General features: G+C 44.8%; 1 protein-coding gene and 1 long non-coding RNA gene across 4 annotated transcripts in view; one reads left to right on the forward strand and one right to left on the reverse strand.

The window, feature by feature from the left end:
• Positions 1-26665, reverse strand: part of PPP1R21 (protein phosphatase 1 regulatory subunit 21) — a 43258-nt gene extending 16593 nt beyond the window's left edge. The window contains exons 1-16 of one of the 3 annotated variants that reach the window (XR_014509249.1): positions 26171-26620; positions 21825-21893; positions 19647-19793; positions 17519-17620; positions 13989-14153; positions 13573-13631; positions 12718-12812; positions 10776-10828; positions 9149-9298; positions 7917-8018; positions 7738-7826; positions 6008-6144; positions 4531-4623; positions 3553-3680; positions 1762-1914; positions 169-261 (exon numbers count right to left, since the gene is read on the reverse strand). Coding sequence is in view for 2 of the 3 variants with exons in the window: in XM_083432589.1 (XP_083288715.1) it covers positions 169-261; positions 1762-1914; positions 3553-3680; positions 4531-4623; positions 6008-6144; positions 7738-7826; positions 7917-8018; positions 9149-9298; positions 10776-10828; positions 12718-12812; positions 13573-13631; positions 13989-14153; positions 17519-17620; positions 19647-19793; positions 21825-21893; positions 26171-26230 (1695 nt within the window). In the remaining variant the exon portion in view is untranslated. Of the gene's footprint in view, positions 1-168; positions 262-1761; positions 1915-3552; positions 3681-4530; positions 4624-6007; positions 6145-7737; positions 7827-7916; positions 8019-9148; positions 9299-10775; positions 10829-12717; positions 12813-13572; positions 13632-13988; positions 14154-17518; positions 17621-19646; positions 19794-21824; positions 21894-26170 lie in introns of all 3 variants that reach the window. The other 2 variants (XM_083432590.1, XM_083432589.1) reach the window with 2 other exon arrangements.
• On the forward strand, positions 6105-7731 carry LOC310674031. The gene is made up of 4 exons (XR_014509335.1): positions 6105-6186; positions 6421-6456; positions 6552-6875; positions 7310-7731. It is a non-coding gene; the product is annotated as an uncharacterized lncRNA (long non-coding RNA).
• Positions 26666-27628: the final 963 nt, after the last annotated feature.

Consider the following 27628-nt stretch of genomic DNA (forward strand, 5'->3'; position numbering starts at 1 on the left):
CAAATTCAAAATTGGCACAGTTTGCAAACACTCACCCATCAATTCCCTATTTAGAGATGCATTGCCATGAGCATTAAATGACATTAGGACAGTGAGACTATCAAATTTAATACAGTTTCAGTGAGCGCACTAAGCTTAGGAACAGCTACGTGTCGGACGACTGAATACCTGCTGTGCAAGGCCTTCTCTGCTCTCCGTGGAACTCAGAAGAACTCTGCGGTTGGCCAAGGCCTCTTCATAAGGCACCGAATCGCAACATGGCTAGAGCCAAAAGATATACATGACTTCAGTGAGTTGGGTTACATATGGGAAGCGTTAAGTTCCCCCGCCCGCTTGCCCTCCCGCCCTCGCTAGCAAAAGTATTTGTTGATGCTTTCCAGGCCCTTGGTGGCAGAGATCTGCGCCTGGTATATTACACTTTTGGAGGGGGCCAGGCAAAGAACAAAGAGAAAACACACAGCTGCAGCATTGCTCTAAAGTGCCTTGGGCAGAAAGCAACAGAGGAAGGCCACTGTGCATTCCATGCGTGGACTGGATCTCAAACAATGAATGAAAACAGCTGCATGTCATTCGGACGACAGGTTTTTCAGCTGGAAACACCATCAGAAGTTCTGTCATATAAGCATGAAGGTAACAAAAGACTTGTGGGAGATGCTGGCAGCAGGCAGAAAGAAGGGGGTGGGATTAGGATGGTGTGAAAATAGTAAGAGAGAGGCTGAAACAGGGTGACAAGGAGTCTAACGGGATGCTACGGGAGTCAGCATGCAACACGTCTGTCCTAGCAGCCCCTAGCTAATGACCAAGAATCCCACTCAACTGAACTAAAATTTGGGAGCTGCCTCCACTGCCACTTTTTCCCCAGCTATAAGCAAAAACCTCACCCACCCACACCCACAAGCGATCAACTAACTTACAGCGGCTTGAGTTTTTAATTTTTCACCGCAATTCACACTTCATTAGACTAGTTTGGGACTGGAAAAACACAACTCAGCAGATTCATGTGATTTATTTGCCACTGAACCGCACCACGTCAGAGAAGAGGTGGAGTGAACTTTATACAGTGTTTGAGTGCTCCTCCATATTTTGTTTAAAGTGTGACATGATGGGATGTGGCGGGGTTCTGTGCAAGGAGAAGGGCTCTAGTCCTACAATACAGGTTTGTGGCTTAGAAAACTACAGAAACTCCAAAGTCCCAAAGTAGCCCAAGGTCGAAATTTGTGGCATAACAAAAGATGCACTCATGTCCCTCCTGCTCTCTGGTACCAGTGAGACAAGTAAGACAATAAGCCTGCAGTGGCCTCATCAAACTTTTCAACAGCTCTAGTTACACTAAACTCCTAATTAGCTCCATCCCCAAAAAACCTTGGCCTATGCAAACATATTGAACCTGTCCTGCTAACAAATGTCCATCATCTCTATTCGACTACTAAGCTGTGAGACCACCCTGCCCAGATTTTTCCACGCAGACTAATAATGACATTCCATCCATACAGTCTGCCCCACCCAGCCATATTTCCATAAACGGAGAGAGCATATATTGGTCTCGTATTTATCCAACAATCATCACGCTCCACAATCTTTCCTGCAGCTCTGCCCCAAGCAAGTATACAGCTCGGGAACAAAAAAATGATTTCATCAGCAACAAAGAACCACTTCTTCATGGGCGGAGAGAATCCAATCCCACATCAAAAGGATTTTTAGAGCGTGTCCAAAGGACCCAAGTCACTGCGCTACAGCTATTGTTCTTGAGCAGGCACAAACCTTCTTCAGCAATCTCATGTAAGCAGCTGCTTTCTTCTTGTACTGAAGCATGCACTCCGCCGAGAGGGGGTTGATAAACTCCATTCCTCCCTTAGGCCCATAGCTCAGCGATGCAGTGAAGCAGTCTAAGTTATTGCTGAAGAATGAAGCAACCTAAACATACAAATGCAGAGATTTAAAATACTGGGCAAGTTTGCAGCTAGAAGAATGAGATGCAGAGAGAGTCCTGAGATTATGTGTTCCACTTCATCCTACTTCAGCAAAATCACAAGGAGCTTGGAACCATTTGCTTATATTTTAGATAAACAGCGGGTTGCAGCATTTGCGGCTTTTTAGGTTTGCTTTTGTGAGTTGTGGGGACATGGCATGACATGGCAGAGGTGTGCAAGGTCATGCCTACAGTGAAGGTTCCCTCCTTCTCATATACAGTGGTACCTCGGGTTAAGTACTTAATTGGTTCCGGAGGTCCGTTCTTAACCTGAAACTGTTCTTAACCTGAAGCGCCACTTTAGATAATGGGGCCTCCTTCTGCTGCCGCGCCACCAGAGCACGATTTCTGTTCTCATCCTGAAGCAAAGTTCTTAACCCAAGGTACTATTTCTGGGTTAGCAGAGTCTGTAACCTGAAGCGTATGTATGTAACCTGAAGTGTATGTAACCCGAGGTACCACTATAATACTAGAAAACCAAGAGATTCAGGACAGTGAAAACGAAATATTTCTTCACACAGCCCACATTTTAAACCATGGATTTTGCTCCAAGGTGATGTGACGGCAACTAGCTTTGCTGGTTTAAAAAGAGGATAACACAAATCCATTAATGATAAAGCCATCAATGACTACTATTCATTTATTTCTTTAAAACTATATATTGCTTGATTCTGGGTGGGGGGGGGGGACATTTCAAAGCAGTGATGGTTACATTGGCTCCCAGTACGTTTTGGGGCACAATTCAAAGTGTTAGTGCTGACCATTAAAGCCCTAAACATCCTCGGTCCAGTATACCTGAAGTAGCATCTCCACCCCCACCATTCTGCCCGGACACTGAGGTCCAGTGCCGAGGGCCTTCTGGCGGTTCCCTCACTGCAAGAAGCCAAGTTACAGGGAAGCAGTCAGAGGGCCTTCTCAGTAGTGGCACCCGCCCTGTGGAACGCCCTCCCACCAGATATCAAAGAGAAAAACAACTACCAGATTTTTAGAAGACATCTGAAGGCAGCCCTGTTTAGGGAAGCTTTTAATGTTTGACGCACTATTGTATTTTAATATTTTGTTGGAAGCTGCCCAGAGTGGCTGGGGAAACCCAGCCAGATAGGTAGGTGGGGTATAAATAAATTGTTGCTGCTGCTGCTGCTGCTGCTGTTGTTGTTGTTGTCCCTCCAATACTGGAGGCAGTGTGTCTCTGAATACCAGTTGCTGGGAGTCACAACTGGGTGCTTCTGACCTCATGCCCTGCTTTGGGGCTTCCCACAGGCATCTGGTTGGCCACTGTGAGAACAGGATACCGGACTAGATGGGTCACTGGCCTGATCCTGTGGGACTCTTATGTCGTTGCGTCCTTATGAACATACTTTCTGGCTGCACAATTTTATACTACCTAAGCTTTACCCTCAAGGAATCTATCACAAGAACAACAACTTTCTCCTTTATAAAGATTCCCAATTTGTGACAATAAAAGGGAACTTTTGCATGAATTTAGATACAGAGACATCATAGAGGGGCTGCAAGCTCGTGTTAGTTTCACAATGCTGATTCAGGCAGCAGTGATGGGCACTTTGTGTAAGAAAAGAAGTTACCTTGCCGGCTCCGTTTGTTAATGCTACCACAGATGATAAGATGCAGTCGTTGGTGGTGATGAGCTTCTGCGTGGCTGTGGGGAGCTCTTGCTCCAAAGCAGCTTTTTGACTATAATGCTTATAAATATCTAAAACCAGAAAGAATTAACTTGCATCAGCTGTGCACATCGCCCTCCGAACCTCTCATTCAGATCCAGTCAGAAAATCCCCTTTCTTCCTAAATGTCACTTTTTTCTACCTAGGAAAGCACTTTCATAAGATAGATACGACTATCTGTGGAGACAATCCTACAGAGATTAAACTTTCCGCAAGCAAAGCATGTGCTCTACCACGGAGCTAGCTATATTTTGAGCAAATCCCAATTGCCTGGCACACCTCGACAGCAGGAAAGAAGAATATAGTAGGAAGTAGCTAGAACCGTTTCATTATTGAGTATTGCCCTTAACGAAAATGGACTGCACACCTTCTGCTTCAGTGTAGTTAGGCAGAACCCTTTACATTATGCTAGCAGTACTTAATTTCACTATAAACCTTGTGCTTCAAACCTTAACAGTCCAATCCTGTGGATATTTTCTTGCAACACTTTCCCCGATTTCAGTGGGGAGCCAGTACTGAGTAGTGGAGGGATCATTAGGTTCCAACGAGAAAGACTCGGGTTCAAATTCCCACTCCATGGTAAAAGTCAATGTAGACCACCCCGGACCCATTTCACAGGGTTATTACAAAGATACATTACCAGTATTTATTGTTATTTTTGCATACGGCTGAAAACTTGTATCAGTAAAAAACAACAACACTGTATTTGAGTATTTTTTGTTTCTCCCTTTTGTTGATGCACATACTAGTTAGGCCGACCATGCAAAGGTCATTAAATCTTTATGACATCCACCCACCACCCATAAAGTGTTAAGTGACCAGAGCGCTAACGTGTCATTTTTTTAATAAAAAAAAAGCTGTACATCCTTCAGCCAGTCTCACCTTTCATGACATCGTGAAATCCATTAAGGGTCGAAGCAATGTATGTGAGCAGAGAGCTGAAGTTTGTACGAAGCAGACGGTCTGGATTTGTGCCTGGATGTTGTACAAAGAGCAGAAAATCCAAATGTAATGACAAGTGTCAAGGAGAAAAAGGGCATTTGCCATATAGAATAGTTCCCGCTGGCAAAACAGTTTATAAGAGGCCTGGTTTCATTAAAAGGATGGGGGCATTTTTGCATTGCAGTCAGTTGGACTAGATGACCCCTGGGTTCCCTGCCAACTATACAATTCTGTGACGGAGTTCATAAAGTAGCCTTCACGAACTTGGTGCCCTCTGCATGTTTTGAGCTGCAATGCTCATCACCCCTAGCCAGAACGACCAACTGCAGGGAACTAGGTTGGCAAAGGCTGCCATAAAAGAACAATATGCAATCAGCATTATCCAGCTTCCTCAGTCCAAAACAGGGAAGAAACCTGATTCCCTTAAATTTTTGAAGTTCAGATTCCTGGTCAAGTGGAGAATTTGGATGAGGCTGGGGAGGGAATCCTATAACTACTACTACCCATAATCAAATTATGGAGTATTCCAACAAAATCCCTTGAACCGTTTCTCGTCCGCTTTCTGTAAAATACAAGTTGATTCCAACCTCAGTACACATATAAAAACACTGTACCTACAATTTAAGGAAGTTCAGTTCAAAAGAAATATATATATACTAGCATTGTTGTATCTGGAAAAGCCCAGGAAAGGTACACAACCGGGGGATTGATCACTGGAGCATAATTTTTAAGTATTTATATTAGAGTCATACTAGTGACAAAAAGGTAACTGCTCACCATGGCCTACAAATCCCTAGATACCCCAGATCCTTTCATACAATAAAAGCAGGCAATGACATGCATGTAATTTGATGTCGGTCTGGCAAAAACAGAAACACCCACCCACCAGATTCAATACAGTGGTGCCTCGCAAGACGAAAAGAATCTGTTCCGCGAGTCTCTTCGTCTTGCGGTTTTTTCGTCCTGCGAAGCAAGCCCATTAGCTGATTAGCGCTATTAGCGGTTTAGCGGCTATTAGCGGCTATTAAAGGCTTAAGGGATTAGCGGATTAGCTGCTAAAAGGCTATTAGCGGCTTAGATCAGCTGATAAGCGGCTTAGATCAGCTGTTAAGCGGCTTAGCGATCAGCTGTTAAGCGGCTTAGCGAACAGCTGTTAAGCGGCTTAGGGGCTTGGGGAAAAGGGGGGAGGGGGAAAAAAACCCAGGAATCGCAAGACATTTTCGTCTTGCGAAGCAAGCCCATAGCAAATTTGTTTTGCGAAGCACCTCCAAAACGGAAAACCCTTTCGTCTGGCGGGTTTTCCGTCTTGCGAGGCATTCGTCTTGTGGGGCACCACTGTACTTATCACACCAAATTTTGAAATTTTAGATCCTGCAGTACGGTATTTCATCTGCCCTGGTCTGCTGCTGCTACTTACTAGGTAAGGCAAGAAGATTAATGTACGTGTGCAACTTCTCAAAGACTGCAGTCAGCTTCTTCATGTCTCTCTGCAGCTCCATGTTCCTGGCTCTTAACGCAGCTGTGCAAAGAGAAGATTCACACTCTTCTTCCAAACTAGGAACATATGAATTTATGTTTTTAAAAGTGAGTATTATGGTGGTAGTGGTTGGTTTTTTTAAAAAAAATAATACACGATATTCAGAAAAGATGAGATAAACATTGTGGGGCACTTTTCTGAAAAAGTGGCTAATGAGGGTTTGTTCAAAATGTCAAAAAGGAACCCATATCAATGCTTCAATGATACATAAATTTAAGCAACTGGTTGAAATGCTGCTGTTTGCGTTCCTTTCCTTTACAATTTTATTGGTTTTAGATGTTCTGTGTTATTAGCATTGTACATTGCCTTTGGCGCTTTGTCTTGGAAAGGTGAGTTATATGTTTATAAATAAAATTTAAAAGGCAGACAAAGAATCAGTTAAAATTACTAAACTCGCAAACAGTTCTGCTTTTAACTTTGTCAGGCGCCTTCATCACTTTCACCTTGCAGCATCCATTACTGTAGGCTATAGGTCGGTGAGGAAGAGAAGAATACAAGGCCATTCCATTGGCTCAGCTGAGAGACCAACAACTTTTGTTTCTGTCTCTCTTTGAAAAACTTTCTGCTGCAGTTGATTATTTTAAGAACTTTGTAACTAAGAACTAGTGCTTGAGGTTTCTTTCCTTCTCCCTTCCAAAATATTTTCCTCTTGTGCTATGTATTTTTGATAGTAAGTCTGAGGATAGGGGCTGTCTTCTTATTGATCTCTGTAAGTCAGTCTTGCAACTTTTTTGGGTTAAAGAGTGAGGTAAAGGTAAAGGGACCCCTAACCCTTTCTCTGTTCCCTTTCTCTTACTTTCTCCCCCTCCCAGTCACCATAAAAGGTTAAGGGACCCCTGACCATTAGGTCCAGTCGTGGCCGACTCTGGGGTTGCGGCGCTCATCTCGCTTTATTGGCCGAGGGAGCTGGCGTACAGCTTCCGGGTCATGTGGTTAGCATGGCTAAGCTCCTTCTGGCAAACCAGAGCAGCGCACGGAAACGCCGTTTACCTTCCTGCCACAGAGATACCTATTTATCTATTTGCACTTTGATGTGCTTTCAAACTGCTAGGTTGGCAGGAGCAGGAACAGAGCAACGGGAGCTCACCCCATCGCGGGGATTTGAACCGCCGACCTTCTGATCGGCAAGTCCTAGGCTGTGTGGTTTAACCCACAGTGCCACCCACGTCCCTAAAGAGTGAGGTAAAAATGCCCAAATATATATACACAAATAAATATGAAGATGGCTCTCTAACAAGATGCGTGGGGGAGAGAGACATTTATACGAAAGCTGCTAAAACTCTGAGTGATATTCAGTGTTAGTCATAAAGTAGATCCATTGTAATTAATGTATGACCATTCGATAACACACTGCACAAGAGATCCTGAGTCACATTAAGCGATCTAACACTGGAAGCAATGCCCTCTCAGATAGATAATGACAGTTGCTATGATAAAGTAACTCCCCACCTCCCGCCGATACCTTTGAAATATTCATTGTCAACCATCATTACGAACATTCTCAAGAACCAGAGGTATGTTACCATGCTGCTCTCAGACTCTTAACATAAGTGATGAGCAGCACACTGAATTATAGTTCCCATTGTGTGGATCAAAAAGGAGGAAAGTACCTTTTCAATTGATAAGGAAGAATCTTCCTGAGAAAGCAGACATAAGATGCTAAGTAATCAGAAAAGGATTTCAATTTCACAGTTGTCTCCTTTGAAGAGAAAAGAAGAAAATGTCTCTCAGGTATTTAGTAGCAACCTGTCTCAGGCATGGAATGTGACAACAAAGACAACCATATTACCAGAACTGTGACAGTGTCCTCAGTGATGCTCTCAAATAAGTGTAGCATTCCTTCTTCCAGGGGGCGAATGTAGGATGCGTTTTCATGAAGGTACTGCGAAAACTGAACCAAGAGAGACCCGTCAGTGGTTCCAGCAGGCACTGCTTGTGAAGTCAGGGAACTATTTGGCATTAAAACAGATTACCAGCACTGCTTTTGAACTGCTGTATGCCAGGGGTGTGGGGGACAGATTATTTTGGACTATGGGGACTGGGAGGGATGCAGGTGGCGCTGTGGGTTAAACCACAGAGCCTAGGATTTGCCGATCAGAAGGTTGGCGGTTCGAATCCCCGTGACAGGGTGAGCTCCCATTGCTCGGTCCCTGCTCCTGCCAATCTAGCAGTTCGAAAGCATGTCAAAGTGCAAGTAGATAAATAGGTACCACTCCAGCGGGAAGGTAAACAGCATTTCCATGCGCTGCTCTGGTTTGCCAGAAGCGGCTTAGTCATGCTGGCCACATGACCCAGAAGCTGTACGCCGGCTCCCTCAGCCAATAAAGCGAGATGAGCGCCACAACCCCAGAGTCGGCCACGACTGGACCTAATGGTCCGGGGTCCCTTTACCTTTTATGGTGACTGGGAGGGGGAGAAAGTAAGAGAAAGGGAACATTCAGAAACCCTGAAGCAAAACTCTGTGCAGGCATTTTGGCCAAGGGAAGTTAAGATTTATTTTATCTCATTTACAAAACCATATCCTGTGACTATTTAATTATAACCCACAGCTTCATCACTACAGGGTTCCCTAAGGCACCTTACTGTTAAATATTTTCAAAACAGAAACATAATACATATAAAAGCAATGCAGCAGCAAAAGCTCAGAACATTACGGCCCAACATCACATAACAAATTTGGTGTTTTTTTTAAAGAATCTGGGAATTATTATTTTTATTTTTTTTTCTTCAACTGGTTTTCCAGCATCTTGGACAGAGAGAGAACTGCTCTTTCAGCTGGAGGTGCCAGGGATTGAACCTGGAATCCTTTGCATACAAAACAGCCCATAATGTTACCTTGGCAGAAATGTGTGGAGAGAAACTTTCACCCAATTCTGTACAATTTTGCACAAATAAAAAAGGAGATTGTTTTAACAGCTACATTCCGTCCGCTGTAGAAAAATGCAGCAAGCTGGCACATAGTGTGCTTATCGTATGTCCACTTTAATCTCTTTACGTAAAGCTCACCCCAAGCCAGCTTACCTTCTGATTTAACGGCGATATTGTATCTGTGGCAGAATCGACAGGGAAAATCTGGACTCGCTGTTCTGTGTAGGTATGGAAATTCAGAAGGGCCGTCACCAGGTCTTGAACAAAGGCCAGCGCTTGGCCAGCAAGGTCACGCAGCTTCAACTGCAAGGTACAAAGAGCAGGGATGCAGCTCACTCTTATTTTGATGAAGAGCAATCTCTTTTACAAAAGGCCTTTCCCAGAACTGCTCCTAACTGAACAAACAGAAGATTCAAATATGACAGACCTCCTCCCTGCTGCAAAGGCTCTTCTGTTGGAGAAGCAGAATAATAGCACTGTGATCTAATTGTATCAGGGCACAATCTTGATGATAATAATAATAATTTTTTCTTTGTACCCTGCCCTCCCTGGCCGGAGCCAGGCTCAGAGGGGCTAACATCATGAAACTAAGACAGTATACTAAGAACATAAGAACAGGCAATCAATTAGTTAAAATACTTCTTAAAATTAGTTCAGAGCAATTAAAATATGGACAGATGGCAGTCCATGGGTAAAATTGAGAGTGGTTAATATTCTCCAGGGCCAACTGTTACCACTGGTCTTATAAAGAACCTGTGAGCGGGCTAGGAGGCCTCTTGAATGCTTGTTATTATACAGAAAGAAAAGAATCAGACTGAACCCCGATCAAAGACCTGGCGGAACAGCTCTGTCTTGCAGGCCCTGCGGAAAGATGTCAAACCCGCAGGGCCCTAGTCTCTTGTGAGAGAGTGTTCCACCAGGCCGGGTGCTTCTCATTCATTTTTCAGCAACAAAACCAGAATGCATTTTGTGGTGGGAATGAAAGCCAATATACTTCACAAATAGTATTCTACTAGGCATCCTTCTATCATCTTAATTGTTTAGAAGACCACGTGCAAAGACTTGGACAGCAGCAAGTTTTACCGTATTAAAATCTCAACCTGGAGAGTTGGAGCAGTGCTGTACTTCTGTCCCTCATCTACAGCACTAATGCCAAGCTCTTTTTCAGTCTTGGTGGGTGGGACAGAGACAAATGACTTTTTGCCATCTCCAAGGAGCAGAATTCTGGGAGAGCCCGTTCTACCTCTGAAAACAGGTGGCTGCTCTTTTGACTCTTATGTCAAGTTGCCACTAACAGACGATCTTACACAGCTTTTACCTAAATCCCCTTTTGCAGCCATCATTACTTGGGAGGCATTAACCAAGATCTGGCAAGATGGGAAACCCCAGGCAAATGGGGTGGGCAAGAAGCAAAGGACTTTGGGGGGAAATGCTTAATATCCAACAAGTTTCAGATCTCCCAGGTTCTTCATCAAGGAGTTCCAAATACAGAAGTTTAATCTCTTGTATAATCTTCCACAGCATGAGGAAATTGAAGCCAGTATAACAAAAGACTAAACTTCAGTCCCTGATGAGGTGCCTGAGAGGTCTGAAATGCATTGGATATTAAAATGTTCCTCCTCCCACTTTGCTTCTTACTTTTTTCCACCCATAGCTAAGAGAGAACCAGCATCCCAGCTTTACAGTTCTATGGTTCTATTATTTGCTCTGCACCGTCCCAAAGCCTTGAGCCAAAGATGTTGCAAACTTTTTAGGTTAATAATTTAGGTTTATTACTCACCTGTCGTCTTCTACTGTGTAATGGCACATTCAAAGCATTATACTGGCTAGACCCTACGAAAAGAATCAAAGTATTACAACAATTATTTTCTCTCTCCGATCCTCCTGCATTGACTTAGACTGTTAAGCCATTCAAGAACAGAGAAGCATCTTTTTCAAGCTGAACATCTGACTCCTAGAGCTAGTAAAGGCTAAAAATTCAAATAAATGAATAGGATATTGGCAGGTGCATATGTCATTACGGAATAACACATTTCAACCCCAATCACCTTAGGATTTCTAAAGTTCTTTTTCAACAATATAGTAGCATGATATTGTTAAAACTATAACCCACCTTTCTGTCTCAAATACCAGGTAGGCCAGGAATATCCGTATAAATAAACGGAAGAGATGTTTAAGGCCACCTTAAGGCCACAAAGAACTGAATTTTGAATTGAGAACTTCCTAATTTACAGGTTTTTTTAGCAAATACAGTGCACAAAGCCATTTATATTAGGCACATGGATTTCTTAGTAAGCAATGGAAATGAGACACCTAAATTAATGGTAGGCATTAATCCATAAGACAAGCATCTATTTCAGTAGTTCCGCTTGGCAGACTTGCAACATTTGCCACACACCTTGTCACCGTAAGCTAATTAAGTTTCTGGATGCTCAGGTGGTAACCATAAATTCAAGACAACTTATAAAACGCCCAGCCACGTCAAAGCTAAATTGGGGGAATAAAAGACAATTAAACCTAAACCCCACAACTTGCTTAATTCCCAACCAGCTAGCCTTAAAAAAAACCAACCACCAAAGCTTAGGAACTGTCTACCGGGATAAGAGGAGCATCTACAGTAAATACCTATCTAGGTGCCATTAACAATCTGAACTTAGAGCACAACAGCCAGTTTACAAGAGCATTCCTGACCCTAAGGGCAAGGGCAGGCAACTATTATGGGAACGGAGACTGCATTCCCTTGAGAAAAGCGATTGGGGCCTGCAAAAGCCAATGTTGGCAGGAACAACCCTTTTTCTTTCCTCTCTCATTCATACACATTCATAGCAGAGAGTCTACCTCTCTCTGGGATGTCTCCAGCCTCTCCCACTCATTTATATGCTCTCGTAAACAGGAATACAACAAAGCAGTGGCTAACACAAAGCTGGGAAGTATAGGGAAGACCATGGGTTGCCGGCCTGTGTCATTAGAGGGTATGTAGAAAGTGGATGAGTCTTAAGTACAAAAAGCCCCTGCAATGGATGGTTTCAGCTATTCAAGCAAGCCGCAGAGGATAAACAAGCGGATCAGGACTTTTCTCTGATGTGCTACCTGGCTCTGCATCTCTTGGCATGGGAGGGGGACAGGAACAAGCCTTTACTTTTAATGTTAATGAAGGAATAATAAAGAAGAGAGACAAGCACCATTCAGTGGCTCATTCTGTGGCCAGCAATTGTTTGATTACCCCCAGCTACTGTGCCCTAACAGCAATTTTCACTGCATCATCCCTCATGTGATTGTATGTAGAATGTTATGGCATTCCCAGAAGACTGTGCATGAGAGAGACAATCTGTTACTAGGAGCACAGGGCAGCTATCTGTCGCCTTGCCCTGCCCACCACTTAACAGGTACCTGTACCTGTCTTGGTGCAATTACTGCGTACGTTTCACTACCCCTGTTCCTTATTTGTTGGCATAGGCAGAAAATTTGTGTAACTGCATCCATGCATTGGTTGAGTTGTACTACACACTACAGAAACTGAGATGGAAATTTAACACAGCACTGCCATTTTCAGCGGCAGCCCTGTGTGCCTTATCAAACATAATGCCAGCCAAAGTCTGCTTGCTGACTGAGCAAAACTAAGTTCAATTATTTTTGATGGATTGGGATGGTGAAATCTCAGCTTTTCAGTTTTCTATGGTTTCTTTTTAGCACACAACAAAGGTAATCCATGCAGTACCTACTGGTATCATTGAAAGGAACTTTTTCACTGATGATGTTCAAGGACTCCCCCAATCTGCTGCTCAAGTCCGCATGAAGGTGCCTTAACTGCTGCTGGCTGGGTGATAAAAATAAGGCAACAATATTAACTATTGGGTTTTGGGGTGCTCACTTGAAGCTGAAAAAACCAAATGCATACATTTCCCATGACGTTTCACCAGTTATGTCAGCTGATGATGGGCAGGTGAGTATGGGAAAAATCCTGATGGGCCAAACTGGACCCCCTGGCAGGCAAAGATTTCCCCACCCTGGACCTATTAAAAAAAAAGTAAAGGACCCCTGACAGTTAAGTCCAGTCACAAACGACTCTGGGGTTGCAGCGCTCATCTCGCTTTACTGGCCAAGGGAGCCGACGTTTGTCCGCAAACAGTTTTTCTGGGTCATGTGGCCAGAATGACTAAGCCGCTTCTGGTGAAATCAGAGCAGCGCACGGAAACGCCATTTACCTTCCCGCCGGAGCAGTACCTATTTATCTACTTGCACTTTGATGTGCTTTCAAACTGCTAGGTTGGCAGGAGCTGGGACCGAGCAACGGGAGCTCACCCCGTTGCAGGGATTCGAACCGCCGACCTTCCGATCGGCAAGCCCTAGGCTCTGTGGTTTAGACCACAACACCACCCGCGTCCCTACCCTGGACCTATAGGGTACCTTAATTAATAACACACGAGAACTGGTCTGACTCCATATAACGTTGCTCCTTATGCCCATGCCCATGCTAAGATGACCAGAAAGCAATAATTGTTTTACAACACTATATGTCTCAATAAAATGGAATTCCTGATCATGTCTTTATTTTTTAAAGAGGTCAAGAGCATTACCATTCTTCTGTTCGAACCCTGCAGTCCTTGGCTTCTCTCTCTAGCGTTTGAGATTTGATCTAAAGGTAAGTAGGGAGAACAGAGCTGTCAATAGCTATTTGCACAACCAACTCCACACAGAGATTTTGAGTATGTCTTATTACTTTAAGCATTTATGAACCACAGTTCTGCACCAAAGAGCAGATAAATCACTGTTGAATGACAACAAGAACAATCAAACCAAAAATGAGTAGTTACATCAGGTAAAAGAATGTAAGAACACGAGTATAATTAAAACAGTCACTCAACCTGCAAATAAAACATTGATTGAAAAAGGAAGAATTTTCCCAGTCCCAAAGAGGCCAACAACATATGAGATGGATACGCCTTGGTGGTCTGAGATCTGGGACAGGGGGACACACAGCTTTGATACTTACTTCTAACTTGGCTTTATCGCTTTGCAATTTCTCTATTGTGTCCATGTACTTCCGAGTGAGGCCATCCACCACGGCTTGGTGCTGCGCTGCCTCCATCTCCAAGACCTCCAGCTTGCTCCTCAGCTCAGTTTCCAAAAGATTGTGTTTCTCATTGGCTTCAAAGAACTGAAACAAGAAGGGAGAGTCTGACATCACAGAGCATCACCCAGGGGAGGGCTGGCAGCTCAGATCCAAGGCTACACTGGAACAAGCACATGCCCCTAGGACTGCAGCTCATAAGTAATTTCTGGCACCATTGTTTCCAGGAACGTCATAGGCCGAAAACTCTTACTTTGCCAAAGTGGTACACTTCTACTATACTGGTACTTTGGCTCTTGAACTGAGGAAAAAACAAGAGAGGGCCAAACTAGATGTGATGCAGGGCATTTGTGCTCAGATTCTACCACTACACCCCTGCTGCTTATTCCCACTTTTGTAAAAATCAAAGGAGCTCCTAATCACAGATTATCTAATGCTGACATGACCCAATACTGAATCCTTCAAACACAGATGCTGAAAATTCACACAACTTAAATAAATATCTGGTTTCTCACCTTATTGGTTTTTTTAAAAAAAAACCTTTATCATTAATTTCCCCCCCTGTTCCACCCCCACCCCCCAACAAGTATAACATTTGAGTACTTCCTCCACAACTACCAAAATCTCTAGCCTTGTCTGTCTTTGGACGCTGGACAGGCACATACACTGAAAACACGGAGAAGCTTTGCTTCTGAATTAGCTCTCCTGCAGACAGGAAAAGTAGATTTTTAAAAAAAAAATTATGAAGAAGTTTGAAATACCAGCAATTATTAGAACCAGTGCTGAAGAGGAGAAACAAACCACATTCAGCAAAAAACTAAAATTAAGAAATGTTTAATGTAAAGAGTGTGTCCACGTGGTACTGGACATATAACGGGAAGAGCCAGGTCCAAATTCGGCTCAACCATGAAGCTTTCTGGGCCAGACACTACCTCACAGCCTTACAGCACAGGGTTGTTATAAAGGAAAAAATGGGGGTATACCTCTCAAAAATGGACATTCAGTAAATTTAAACAATGAGGTGCTGAGATGGAGGGAGCAATAGCCATGCCCATTTTTTTTACTTTAAGAGTTCCTAATGCATTTAAGTGCAAATACACATTTACAGTGGTGCCTCGCAAGACGAAATTAATTCGTTCTGCGAGTTTTTTCGTCTTGCGAAGCACCACTGTGTATTGACGGTTTCCCATAGGAATGCATTGGCGGTTTAAAAAAAAAAGGCGCAAGACGTTTCGTCTTGCGAAGCAAGCCCATAGGGAAATCCGTCTTGCGAAGCAACTCAGAGAACGAAAAACTCTTTCGTCTTGTGAGTTTTTTGTCTTGCGAGGCATTCGTCTTGCGAGGTACCACTGTACACAAAAATAACTTTATGTACAGCAGCAAGAGAAGAGTTATCTGACAGCTTTAAGCTGAAAAAGGAGCAACTAAGGAAAAAAATACTGCAGAAACAATTTGACCAGAGTCTGGAAATGAGAAAGAATGCAAGAAGCTGGTGTGTAAATGGAGAAAGCTTAATGTAATGCTTTCTGAGCATTACATTTGGAGGTATTTTGGTTATCACTAGAGCATTGATGAGAAAGGAGAGGTAGCACGGCTAGTAAATGTGTCTAGTCAGGAAGACAGGGACCTATGCCAGGTGAAGGGGTCACGGCCACTGCAGATTACATAGGAACGGAAGCTGCCTTACAGAGTCAGACTATTGATCCACCTAGCTTAGAATTGTGTTTTGTGACTGGCAGGGGCTCTCCAACCTGAACCCGGGACCTTTTGCATTCAAAGCAGGTGCTCTACCATTAAGCTATGTGTACAGCAAAGGCTGGTCAGCGAAGAAAAACTGAAAGATGATGTAGCCCGAGCCTCTCTCCAGAAGACAGGAGACCAGCCAGCCACAGATCAATCGATGCATTATCCAAACAGCAGAGACACCAACAGATGCATTTAGGGCAAACGACTTATTAATGCAGTGAAAGCCACATGTTATACATGCCACTTGTCAGCAACTAGTTTTACCAGTGAGCCTCCCTGCCCTCAAGCCAACATTTCGTTTCTACAAGGAATAGCCAGCAGCAGACAGCAGACTCTGGCACTCATCTCAAGCTTTTCCCTGGGAAGGAGAAACAGAGGATTCAGCTACTGCTACTGCTTCCCTCTGCTCACTTGAGCTGCTTTTGCTCAAAAAAGACACAAAAAAACGAAGAGACTATTCCATATGTGCGCCTTTTGTCTCTGCTCCCTCTGGTCTCTGAGTCGAGAAACTACTTGGGAAAGGGCGAGAGGGAAAGAGAAATGGGGACAAAACATATGCTGGTAAAATGCTTAGAGGTTTTTGCTTTTTGTTTTTACAATAAAGCAGTGTATAATTTTTGTTAGTGAAATAAAACGGCAAAATAGCCCCACAGTCTTTCCTGCATCTCATCCCTACCCTCCAAAGCAACAGAGAAATGTTTTATGACTCCAGAGGAGAGAGAGAGTTGATGACCGGGGCAAGGTGTCTCCCCCCCCAGGGGAAGCACAATGGGCTTGGACTAGATCAGAAGCGTGGAATCTTTTTTCAGCCAGAGGGTTACATTCTCTTCTGAGCAGGACCTCAGCCAAAAGTGGGCAGAGCAATGAATGTAAATTTTCACCTTGGTACAGTAGGCTAGTTTCTACACACGCTCCTCTCTCTCTGTTCTCCACCCAGGCAAGCAAGAGTCACTGTCAGAGTTCAAGAGCGTGCAAAAGTGCTGGAGGTGGGTGTAAAGCAGAGTCAGGGAGGAGGGTGGCCTGGGGAGTCCAGGGGGCCAGGCAGAGAGGCTTGGAGATCCATACATAGCCTCTGGGCCTCAGATTTCTCACCCCTAAGTTGGAGGATACTGGATTTGTTCTGATTCTATGATGTCTTGCATTCACTTAGTACAAATTCGGCATTTTTTTGGATTCAAAGAAAGCCGGGCATCTTGAAACAGTCAAGTCAGGACACTGTGAGAAACAAAGTTCCAAAATGCAGAACTGGCACAAGGCAGATGGGTCATTCTGTTGCTTAATGTTTCTTAGAAGTTATACATTTCTAGAGAGCACTGCTCCTTGTGGACTACCAAAGTTCATGGGCACAAACCAAAGTATTTCAAAACACAGCAGAGTCACTGAACAAATTGGCCAATCTTACCTAAAAGACACCCGGGGTTGCTAACCTTTTTTGGTGGACACCTTTTCCAAACTGGATAAACTGTTGTGGGCAACACACACACTTACACAAACACCATAGCCAAGTCCACAATGCAACCTTTTTTATTTGCTACAATATGTTTCTTTCATGCCTAATTTTAGGCAGGGGGCAGGGGAGGGACTCCTGTGAGTGCCAGAGAAGGCCTCTGTGGGCACATGGGCATCACAATGGCACCCCCTCCTGCACAAGTTGCCATGGAATTTAAATAGCCGTAGAATATACTGTGTACTACCAAATTACACACCTGAATATGCAGCCGCTCGTTCTCTTCTATTTTCTTCTGAAGGTCTTCATCAAATACGTTTTTCTGTTCTTGGCTTAACTGGGATGCGGGTTCGCCGGTCTTCTAAGAGAAAGCAAAAGCATTCCTGCTTACTGAATGTACTTAAAGACTACTCCATAATCATAGCTCCTGTGGATAGTTAGTACAGCAAAATATTGGAACGGCTTACGGTTTTCATACATGGGATTTCTTTAGAGTTACTATAGAATGGAGTAGAGTGCGAGTTTTCAACTTGGGACTTCCTGATCAGTAGCTCAGCTCCACCGTCATTGACACTAGCTCTTCCCTGAATAGGTTAGGCTAGGTATGGAGAGCCTCCAGATGTTGCTGGACTACAGCTCCCAGCAGCCCCAGCAAGCATGGCCAAAGTTGGGAGTTGTAGTTCAGCAACATCTGGAGGGCCACAGTTTCGCGGGAGCAGTGAGCAACATGGACTCATGAACCCAGAGCTCCCAGTTCCAGTTCTCTATGGTTGCACATCAACAACCTCTGAGGGAACCCCACTCTCCCAGCTTTCCCTTTATCTATTTTGCTGTCTGCCCAGAAGGCCATAATTTTGTGCAATTTCTCACTTCCTCAATTGTATAACGGAGAGAATGCGGGCAATGCTTGGCTTGCTTCCTCCTCTTGCTTTTATTGAGGATCCTGCACCACGGGTTCTATAAAATGTGCTAGTCATAACGATTTAATGAGAAGCAGGAAACGAGCGACGAACTGGCTTCAACTAATCTGGCAACATCTGCTTTCAGAGATTGCATCAAATGGCAAGAAGGCACATTATGCAGTTTAGTTGCTCAAGCTAAGGGGGTCCAGTCTTGGGCACTGCCCAGATAAGTGCCTGAGAATCAAGCATAATATGGTACTCAGGGTTCCTCAGAGGACGGGCATGGTATAATTGTAATAAATAACCAGTCCATTTTTGTTGTTGTTGTTTAGTCATTTAGCCGTGTCCAACTCTTTGTGACCCCATGGACTAGAACACGCCAGGCACGCCTGTCTTCCACAAGACACTCCTTCATGGATCACTGCCTTGTCGTGGCGAAGGGGCTTAAATAACTCCAAGAAGCTATAAGCTGTGCCGTGCAGGGCCACCCAAGATGGACAGGTCATAGTGGAGAGTTTGACTAAACGTGATCCACCTGGAGCAGGAACTGGCAAGCCACTCCAGTATCCCCGCCAAGAAAACTCCATGGACGAAGTCCATTTTAGGACACATCAAATACTAAAATAGTGACAGAGAGAGAAGGGGGGGGGGGGGAATCAGATAATACAGCTGGAAAGAAACCTCTTAGACAGCAACCTAATGCACAATTACCTTGGAGCAATACCCAAAGAGCATAGTGGGGCTCCCTTCAGAGTAAATATGCATTAAGATCGCATTATCAGTATCTAACAGGAAGAGCAGAGAAGACCAAGCAGTAACCGGGAATGCCAAACAGGGAAGACAACAGAGGCACCTGCTGAGGCCTAAATTTCATCAGGGAGCCCAATGTTCAGAATCCCTTGAATCTGACCATGGCAGCTCACTTGCTTATCCTCCTTCTCCTTCTGGCCTCAAGACGATAAGGGAGAAAAGGGTAATGGTAGTGAGGAGCAGCATCAGCTGTTGCCACCTGATTACTTGTCAACTCTTTGTCTGGGAAAGCCTGCTTTCAAGAAACACTTCCTAGGTGACCTTGGACCAGCCACTTCAGCCTGGTGCACCAAAAGAAACGGATATATTCACAAAGCAATCCTACCCATATTTACAGTATGAGCAATGGTGCTTTCTCTAGCCTCAATAAATACAGACTTATATGAGTCAACAGAACACATTCAGAGAAGAGGTTCCCCATTGCCCCTCTGCATGAGTCATTCCCCTGCCTTGCCCTCCTTCAAACTAGCCCTCCAACTGCTGGAGTGGGCAATTCTGCCATGTCACAGAGCCAGCCGTGCTCCCTAACCCAAACAAAAGCTCATGAAGAAATTTATTTTCGGATCCAAGAAGAAAGCCTGCTACTTCAAGGGGGTAAATATCTCAGCCAACAGAAGGTTGGGAAATGCTGCTTCACAAAAATACTTGCACAGGTTGATTCAGCTAGGTACCCACCTTGTTCTTCTTGCCTTTAGATTCACTTAGGACAAGTTCATCCTGAAGCAGCTCTACCCTCTTTGCCAGCTGTTGGTTTCGAAAGGTCAGACTGTCCATTTCCTGCTGCAGCTTTCTAAGCGACTGGTCCTTCATTTTCAGTTGTTCCTACGTTTGGGAGAAGCAGTTTTATCACAATAGATTCCAACAAGATTTTCTTTTTCTTTCTTTTTTACAAAGCAGGAAGCTGTCCTAATTTTTTAAAGAAAGGACACTTCCCGTACCCTGTCTTTACAGAGCATCCAATCCACAGTGCACTTTCTCCACCCCCCAGGAAGAGCTACAAGGGGATCTATGAGATCTTTAAATGCTAATCAATTCCTTTCTGTGCTTTAACTACCCTACTGCACCAACAACAGTAAAAGCAAATTCTTATTTACTCTTTCCATATAAATCTGTAGACCGTATACAGGGAAGAGATCACACACTGTGTTATGGGTTGGGAGAGGCATAGCAGATGCTATTTTCCTTAGCAATTCTGGAATAAAAGACTGAAATTCTGAAATGAAAACCCAGCATAAGACTAGTTTAAAAGAGAAATAAAGGCATTTGAGTTATTAACTAGTAGCATCTATTTTAAGCAACCTCGGGTTGCTATTTTAAGCAACTCCGAGGTAGGGCATCTGCCTTGCATGCAGAAGGTCCAAGGTTCAAATTCTTGGTGTCCTCATGTAAAGTTGGGGAAAGCTCCCATCTGAAACTCTGGAAAGCCACTGCCACTCAGTGTAGACAATATTGAGCTAGATGGACTAATGGCCTGACAAAGTATAAAGGAAATTTCTATGTTTCTAAGTTCCTATGCTTGCTCCTGAGAGTTTCCCAACCCTGTTAATCTGCTATTCAAAATACAGTGGTACCTTGCAAGACGAATGCCTCGCAAGACGAAAGAGTTTTTTGTTTTTTGAGTTGCTTCGCAAGACGAATTTCCCTATGGGCTTGCTTCGCAAGACGAAAACGTCTTGTGCCTTTTTCTTAAAACCATCAATGCATTTCCTATGGGAAACCGTGCTTCGCAAGACGAAAAAATTCACAAGACGAAAAAACTCGCAGAACGAATTAATTCTGTCTTGCGAGGCACCACTGTAAAAGAAATCTTTTAGGTAAGCATGTTGATTCTGGCTGTACCATATAAACACATTTTACCAGGCTGGCAGTACTGCAGGAGAGGTAGGCAAATGTCAATTTTTTCCCCAGCCCTTCTGTGCAGCTTTCTTGCACAGCTTCAGAGAGGGAGAAAAGTATACCACTTTATGAAAACCAGGTGGCGAATTATTTATCCACCCTTATAGCAGCAAGAGAAATGAAGAAATGAGGAACTATGAGGATTGAATTCATTTCGTTCCTTATTCATATACTTATTGGATTGATACTGGCCTTTCCAAGGGTACTTTCAAGGAAGCTAAAAACATTACCATTGCACAAGCCAGTTACAGTAATTTGGTAGACAATCATAACAAAGAGCGATCTCCAACAAAGCAATTCCATTAGTGCAAGGGCTCCCATTTGCACAACTTCCACTCCTGGCACGATCTCCCCAAATCTGTTCTGCAGGTTTGGGGAGACCCCCAGAACAGATTTAGGGCACAGATAAAGAGGAGAGGCAGGAATTTCTGGTGCACAGCCAAAGGTCCTTGCACTAATGGAACTACTTCAGTGAGTACCACCCAGACAAAATATGATGATTCTCGAAGCAATCTTGAAGAACAGAATTTGGCAAGTCCCTTGGGTGCTGTCAGTTAAGAGTTATGTTGGTAACAGTCCTGGAAAGCAGATGTGAGATTCTGCCCCTCCCTCTGCAGCTGACAGCTAGTGGTCCTCTCTCCAGTAGCAGGAGTGGTGGAAAACAGAAGGCTGGCTTTCATTGGCCTCACCCTCACTTGCCAGCAGAGAGGCGTCTTCTGCAGAAGCAGCAGCAACAGATCTCTGTAAGATTCTATCAATACATGCTGTGGTGTGTGTTCTTCATGTTTGACACCTTATATGTCAAAAAAAAACAGCCTGGGCCTTGAATGTATGCATGACATGGAGCTAGTGCCAACCCTGTACAAACAAGGCAGATCTGCACAGAACTGTGTCATGTAAGCAAGCAGTAAATGTCAGAATCAAGCTCATTTTCACTTTATTGTTTGAAAAGCATACCTTCAGTGATGCTGAATTTGCTTGCTCATCCACCACACCCTTTTTCAGTACATGGTTCTGAGCTCGAAGCTGCAAAAGAGAGACAATGAGAAATCATTAACTCAGTGATGAAGCAATGAGGTTGCATCGAGCTGATCATTAGCCACCTGCAAAATCTTGCCTTTCTCTAGCAAAAAAAGCAGCACACTCAGAGGACCACAGAAAAAGCATAAACGTTATTTGTAAGCTCATAATATAGAATCTAAATTAAATTTTAGACTTGAGCAAGTCAATTTAGCCACCTAATTTTTTCAAGATACGAAGGGCATTGCCAAGCTGAAAACAGAGAACTTCCAGTGCAAATCTGATTGTGGTTGCTAAAGTACTTTTAGCTACAAAAGGTCTGGAGATATTGGCTCCATGGAGAATTTGATGGCATTGGTTCACAGTGTGTTTCAGTAGCCCAGTGATTTTTGAAGTAGAAGAATCAGGAGCTTTGCGGGTCTATTGGACTCAGAAGTGACACCACCACAGAATGATCTGCAAACTATTTACCAGGGAAGGTCTCCATCTCAGTAGCAGAACACATGCTCTGCTGCAGAAGGTCCTAAGTTCAACCCCTGACATCCCCAGGTTTCTCTGCCTGAAACCGTGAAGAGCCTTTAGCAGTGAGGGTAGACAAAACTGAGCTGGACCGACTGGTGATCTGACTTGGAATCGGTCACTTCAGTTGCCTATCAATGGTTCCAAATCCCCAATTAGATGGGCAGTAATAAGTATGGCTCCCTGAAAAATATATTGCCTGCTGCAACTGGTCTTTCTCTTCAATATGAAGGTGCAGGGGAATGTTGTGTGGGCTGTGTTCTAAGTTCACATGCAACTATCCCAAAATGCAGCAGGCCTGAGCGTTGACACACAAGGCGCTGACCCGAAAACTAGAAAATGTCCCTAGAATGCCCATCAACACACAGCGTTCCTCAGCAGACATTCAGGAGTTACTCGTTAACGAAGCTGATGTAGGAAACATTCAACAGCAGCAGTACACGACACTTGCAATGTTTCATTTAAATTACAGTTTTAAAAATCATACCAAACATTAAAACAGGCTGTCCTTACTCTTCAAAAAAATCAAACATTTTCTCTTTGGGGGATGGTGGCTGAAAGAGTCCAAATCGCACTTCAAGCTTTTCAGAATGGGAGTGCATTTGATAGCCGGTGTTCCTTTGTGTGCATATTTACACGACTAGGAAAATGAATTTTAGTGCTTATTTTGATAAAATATTAATGACACTGGTGAACAAGGCATTTAAACGACAAATTACTTTCCCAACTGACGTGGCATGCAAAATACACATTTTTAAGCCATTAACTGTTTTGTTTCTTATTTCCACACTACAACACATAGTGGTGCTTCTTTATGTATAGCAGGCATGTCCAACAGGTCGATCACGATCTACTTATTGATCCCAAAAAAAAGCTCAACAAGTTAGGTCAGTCCTCACCTTAAAAAAGCTCAACAATTATTCCTGACTATGACAATGGGTAGATCACAGCCAGTTTTTTTTAATACTGGGAGTAGATTGCAGACTCCTGGAAGTTGAACGAACCTGATCTATAGGATTACCAGCGTATGTTTTGCTCCAAACAGGTTCATCTCTTCTGTTGGCATCCATCTTGGGAGACCATGCCTTTGGGGGTGAAAGCAAACTCTTCTAACCCATGTTATCTATCACTGAATGGCCATAGTAGTCTCATGTACCTAGTAGTTAGGTATAGTACTCAGGATAGAGGGTCTTGATTCAGGCAAACCTGAGCTCTGTCTTTTTTCATTAGGCACTGTTAGAATCACTGCCATTATCTCTTCCTCTCAGCTGCCTTAAGGCAGCGCTTTCCAAACTGTGTCGATATGTAGGTGTGTAATGTGAACATTCCTTGCCCTCCTCCTGGGGTTGGAAAGAAGGGGTTAGTTTAACCTCCGGTTTGCTAGCAAAACTGAATTACTGCATCGCGAAATGATGCATGTCTAAAAAGTGTCACCAACATGGAAAGTTTGGAGAGCTCTGCCTTAAGGAATGAATCAGATGTGCTAGGGAAGTAGGGAGAAAAAGGGAAGTCTGACTGAACATCTCACCAACACTAAAGACGAAAAATATGAAGGATAGCAATAAATCAGCAGCAATGTTAAAAAGAAAAAAGAAAAAGTTGTATGTGGACAGGAGAATCAAGAGATCCACGTTATCTATAGCTGGTAACTCTCACTACCAAGGAGGGCATCACTATAATAATAAGAGACTATTATTCTTAAGTGCAAAGAAGCAACTTCAAGTTAGCCCTGTGTGCAGGGGACACTCTGTCTCAATATTAATAGCAGAAGATGTTGAAAAGACAGGAAAAACAGATGGCACTTCAAAACTAGCACTAAGGAAGTATATATACTTCCTCATGACAGAGAATCTGTATCACTACCAAGAGAGACTGGTAGCAGGAAGTATCTCAAAACAAATATTCATATGTGTATGTGTGCATCTCCTGAGAAACTGAACTATGAAAGAATGTAGTGTACCGATAGTGTAGACTTGCTGCTGTGGAATTAACACACAAATGTTGGTGTCAGAATTAGAAGTCATTGGTCATATTATAAGAGGGAGATTGTCACATTGAAGAGCTTCAGCATCAACCCTGTAAGAAGTGTTAGTATCACAAATAAGACTTTTTAACACTTCAGTCAATGAAAATTTACACCATAAAAGCTAGTTAGATTTTAAGATGCTACTAAGCTTTTAAAATGCTTTTTATTGATATTTTTAATATACAAGGGCTAGCTGAGCAGACCCGTGCATATGAAAGTGCCTAAGGATACAGTAATCACTTTGTTGTTGTTTTTTTGCAGGACAAGCAACTGCTTTGTAAAAGGCAACAGCCCCAGCACTGTATCAGCACTAAGGGCTAGTATGGACAGCTCCTGCATTAATATTCCCTAAGTACGCAAAACAGAAAAGAACAGCCACCATCACAGTGAATGCAAGAAAGCAGCTGTGCAGAAAGTATACTCTTTATTCAGCATCTAGCTGCCCCCCTGCAAGGAATGCAAAGATCTTAGGCGCCCATCTAATTCAGCATCCTATTCTCACAGTGGCCTACCAGAAGCTTATGGAAAATCCACAGGTAGGACCTGAGTGCAACGGTGCTCTGCTCAGTTGCGATTTTCAGCACCTGCTTTTGAGAAACATACTCTCCTCCAACAGTGAAGACAAAATGTAAGCTTTTCTGGCTAGTGGCTATTGACAGCCATATCCTCATCTCTGAAAAAAGGGGGGAAGGTATGTGTATCTGCCACCCCCCCTACACTCTCCCTTCTGCCCTGGGTTAGACATTGGGATGGGCAAGTACCAACAGGCTGGATTTGATCCAGGAACTTTTAACTGATGACCCCTGGCTCCCCGCACCATGCCGATTTGCAGGTATAGTATACCTCCGGTTACAGACGCTTCAGGTTGTGTTTTTTCGGGTTACGGATGCGCTGAAACCCAGAAGTACCAGAACAGGTTACTTCCGGGTTTTGACAGCCAGGCATGCGCAGAAGCGCTAAATCGCGCTTTGCGCATGCACAGAAGTACCGAATTGCAACTCGCCATGCACAGACACGGTGCTGTGGGTTACAAATGTGCCTCCCGCACGGATCACGTTCGCAAACCGCGCATCCACTGTACACACTCAGGAACCTCTTACGCCCTTTTAAAATGGGGGGGGGGTTGGAGGCGGTTACTGGGTTGCTTTTATTTTGATTTTATATCTTGTGGTTTTATACTATATTTTGATTTTGCTCTGTGAACTGCCCTGAGAACTCTGGGTATAGGGCGGTATATAAATTCAATAATAATAATAATAGCAACCTGCCATACTATTTTCCCATCTAGCCCAGTACCGTCTGCTACAATGTGCAGGAGCTCTCAAATACGAGCAGCTTCCGTTAATTAAAACAACCACCTGGAACTGCGAAGGACTGAAGCCTTCTGCACGCCAAGCATGTGCGCTGCAACTGAGCCTTGGTCCTTCACCCCCAAAGAAACATCTCTGCTTGCCCGAGGTAGCCCAGCACTTCCCACGGGAGGAGAGACCTGTCATTCCGCGCCCGTCTCTGCCCGGCTGCAACAGGACTGAGGCAGGGAGGAGGAAGCGGCGGACCCTGCCTCAGTCCTGGCTGAGCCAGGGCGGAGGCGAGCGGGGTCCGCGAAAACTGACCCTGCGGGGCTCCCGTACCCTTGCGAGGGTCCCCTCAGTATGAAGGGACCTGGGGCGGGGGCGTCGCTACGAGGTAGCCCCGCGAGGAGGCCTCCGCGTCGAGGGGCGGCGGCGCGGCCCAATACCTTGGAATACTCCTGAGCCAGCTTCTGGTACTTCCCTTGCAGCTCGGCAGCCGCCGCCATGGCCGCTCACCGCAGGCGCGGCTGAGGGACGGGGAGACCCGCTATCCGCAGAGCCGCCCCGCCGCCGCTCAGCCCACAGCGGGAGACGCACTTCCGGGTTCGGGCGGAGCTGGCGCGCTAACGTCACCGCGCAGCCTCGGCCCGGCGCCCGCCGGTCCGCCATCTTGGATTCCCTACCCGACCAGCGGCGGTTGAAAAGGGGGGAAAGGGAGCGGGTCGGGGGGGAAGTAGGCGACGTGAAAGTGCCACTGCCGCAGTAGGCACTGCCGGGTGAGGGGAGCGGGGCTTGAACCATAAACGGCCGCTACCCGTTTTCTCGCGGACGGCGGACGGCCAACGGAAGTCGGGGCGGAACATGTGATTGCGGGCGCCCTCTGCGCGCGCGCGCCGCTACTGTCGCCATGGTAACCGGCGCCCTGGTCGCCGTGCGCGGGGCGTCTTCTATGGCGGTTCGGCTCAGTGGCTACGGGGTCTCCCCCACGGGCCGCTGCGATGGACGACGCCTCCCAGAATGCAGCGGGGCTGCGTTGCCATGGCAGCCGTAGATTTTTTTTTTTCCCAGGGCTGGAAACACAAAAGGCCGGAGCTGGGGCTTCGCTGGCTGGGCTAAAGCCTGGAGGGGAGGCCCTTTTCTCCACGGGCTTAGGCTGCGAGCGACCCTTGAATTTGGCGGGCCTTGCTTCCAGCAGGGAGGGTCAGAATCGCACTACTGAGCTGACTTGGGAAGGAAAACCTGTCGCACGAAGTAGCCTCTCCATAGGGTTGCATAGAATCCTAGAGTTGGAAGGGACTCCTGAGGGTCATCTAGCCCAACCCCCTGCAATGCCAGCATAGGCAGCTGTCCCTTGCGGGTATCGAACCGGCATCCTTGGTCATTATCAGCACCAGGCTCTTACCAAGTGGGCTATCCAGGCGCTTTAGGAGTCTTCGCTCCTGAGCACAGCATTATTGAAGACAATGTGGTTTGGGTGGCCCTCGCCAAAGTGATGGATAACATTTTGGGCAGATGAGGAGAATGCAGTGAGGTGAAGGTCGCCAGTGCCTACCCACTATTCTCCCTGCTATGTTTGAGGCAGCAGCGTACCTCTGAATGCCAGTTGCTGAGAACGGCAGGGCTGCTATTCTTATTTAAAACATTTACATACTACCTTTTCTTCCAAAAAAAGCTCAAGGTGGTGTACAAGGTGATGACCCTTGGGATCCCTTCCAACAACCTTGTAAGGTAGGTTGCGTTGGTGGCTGGCCTAAAATGATAATAACAACAATAATAATAATTTTTTATTTGTACTCAGCCAGGGCTGGGCTCAGGGCAGCTAACACCAAATATAAATTACCATTAAACGTAATAGTGGGGGGAAAACAGTTAATTAAAATACGGCTTAAAATTCAGCTTAAAAC

Source organism: Podarcis tiliguerta (genome assembly GCF_965153285.1).
Source record: "Podarcis tiliguerta genome assembly, chromosome: 3".
Taxonomy (NCBI): Eukaryota; Metazoa; Chordata; class Lepidosauria; order Squamata; family Lacertidae; genus Podarcis; species Podarcis tiliguerta.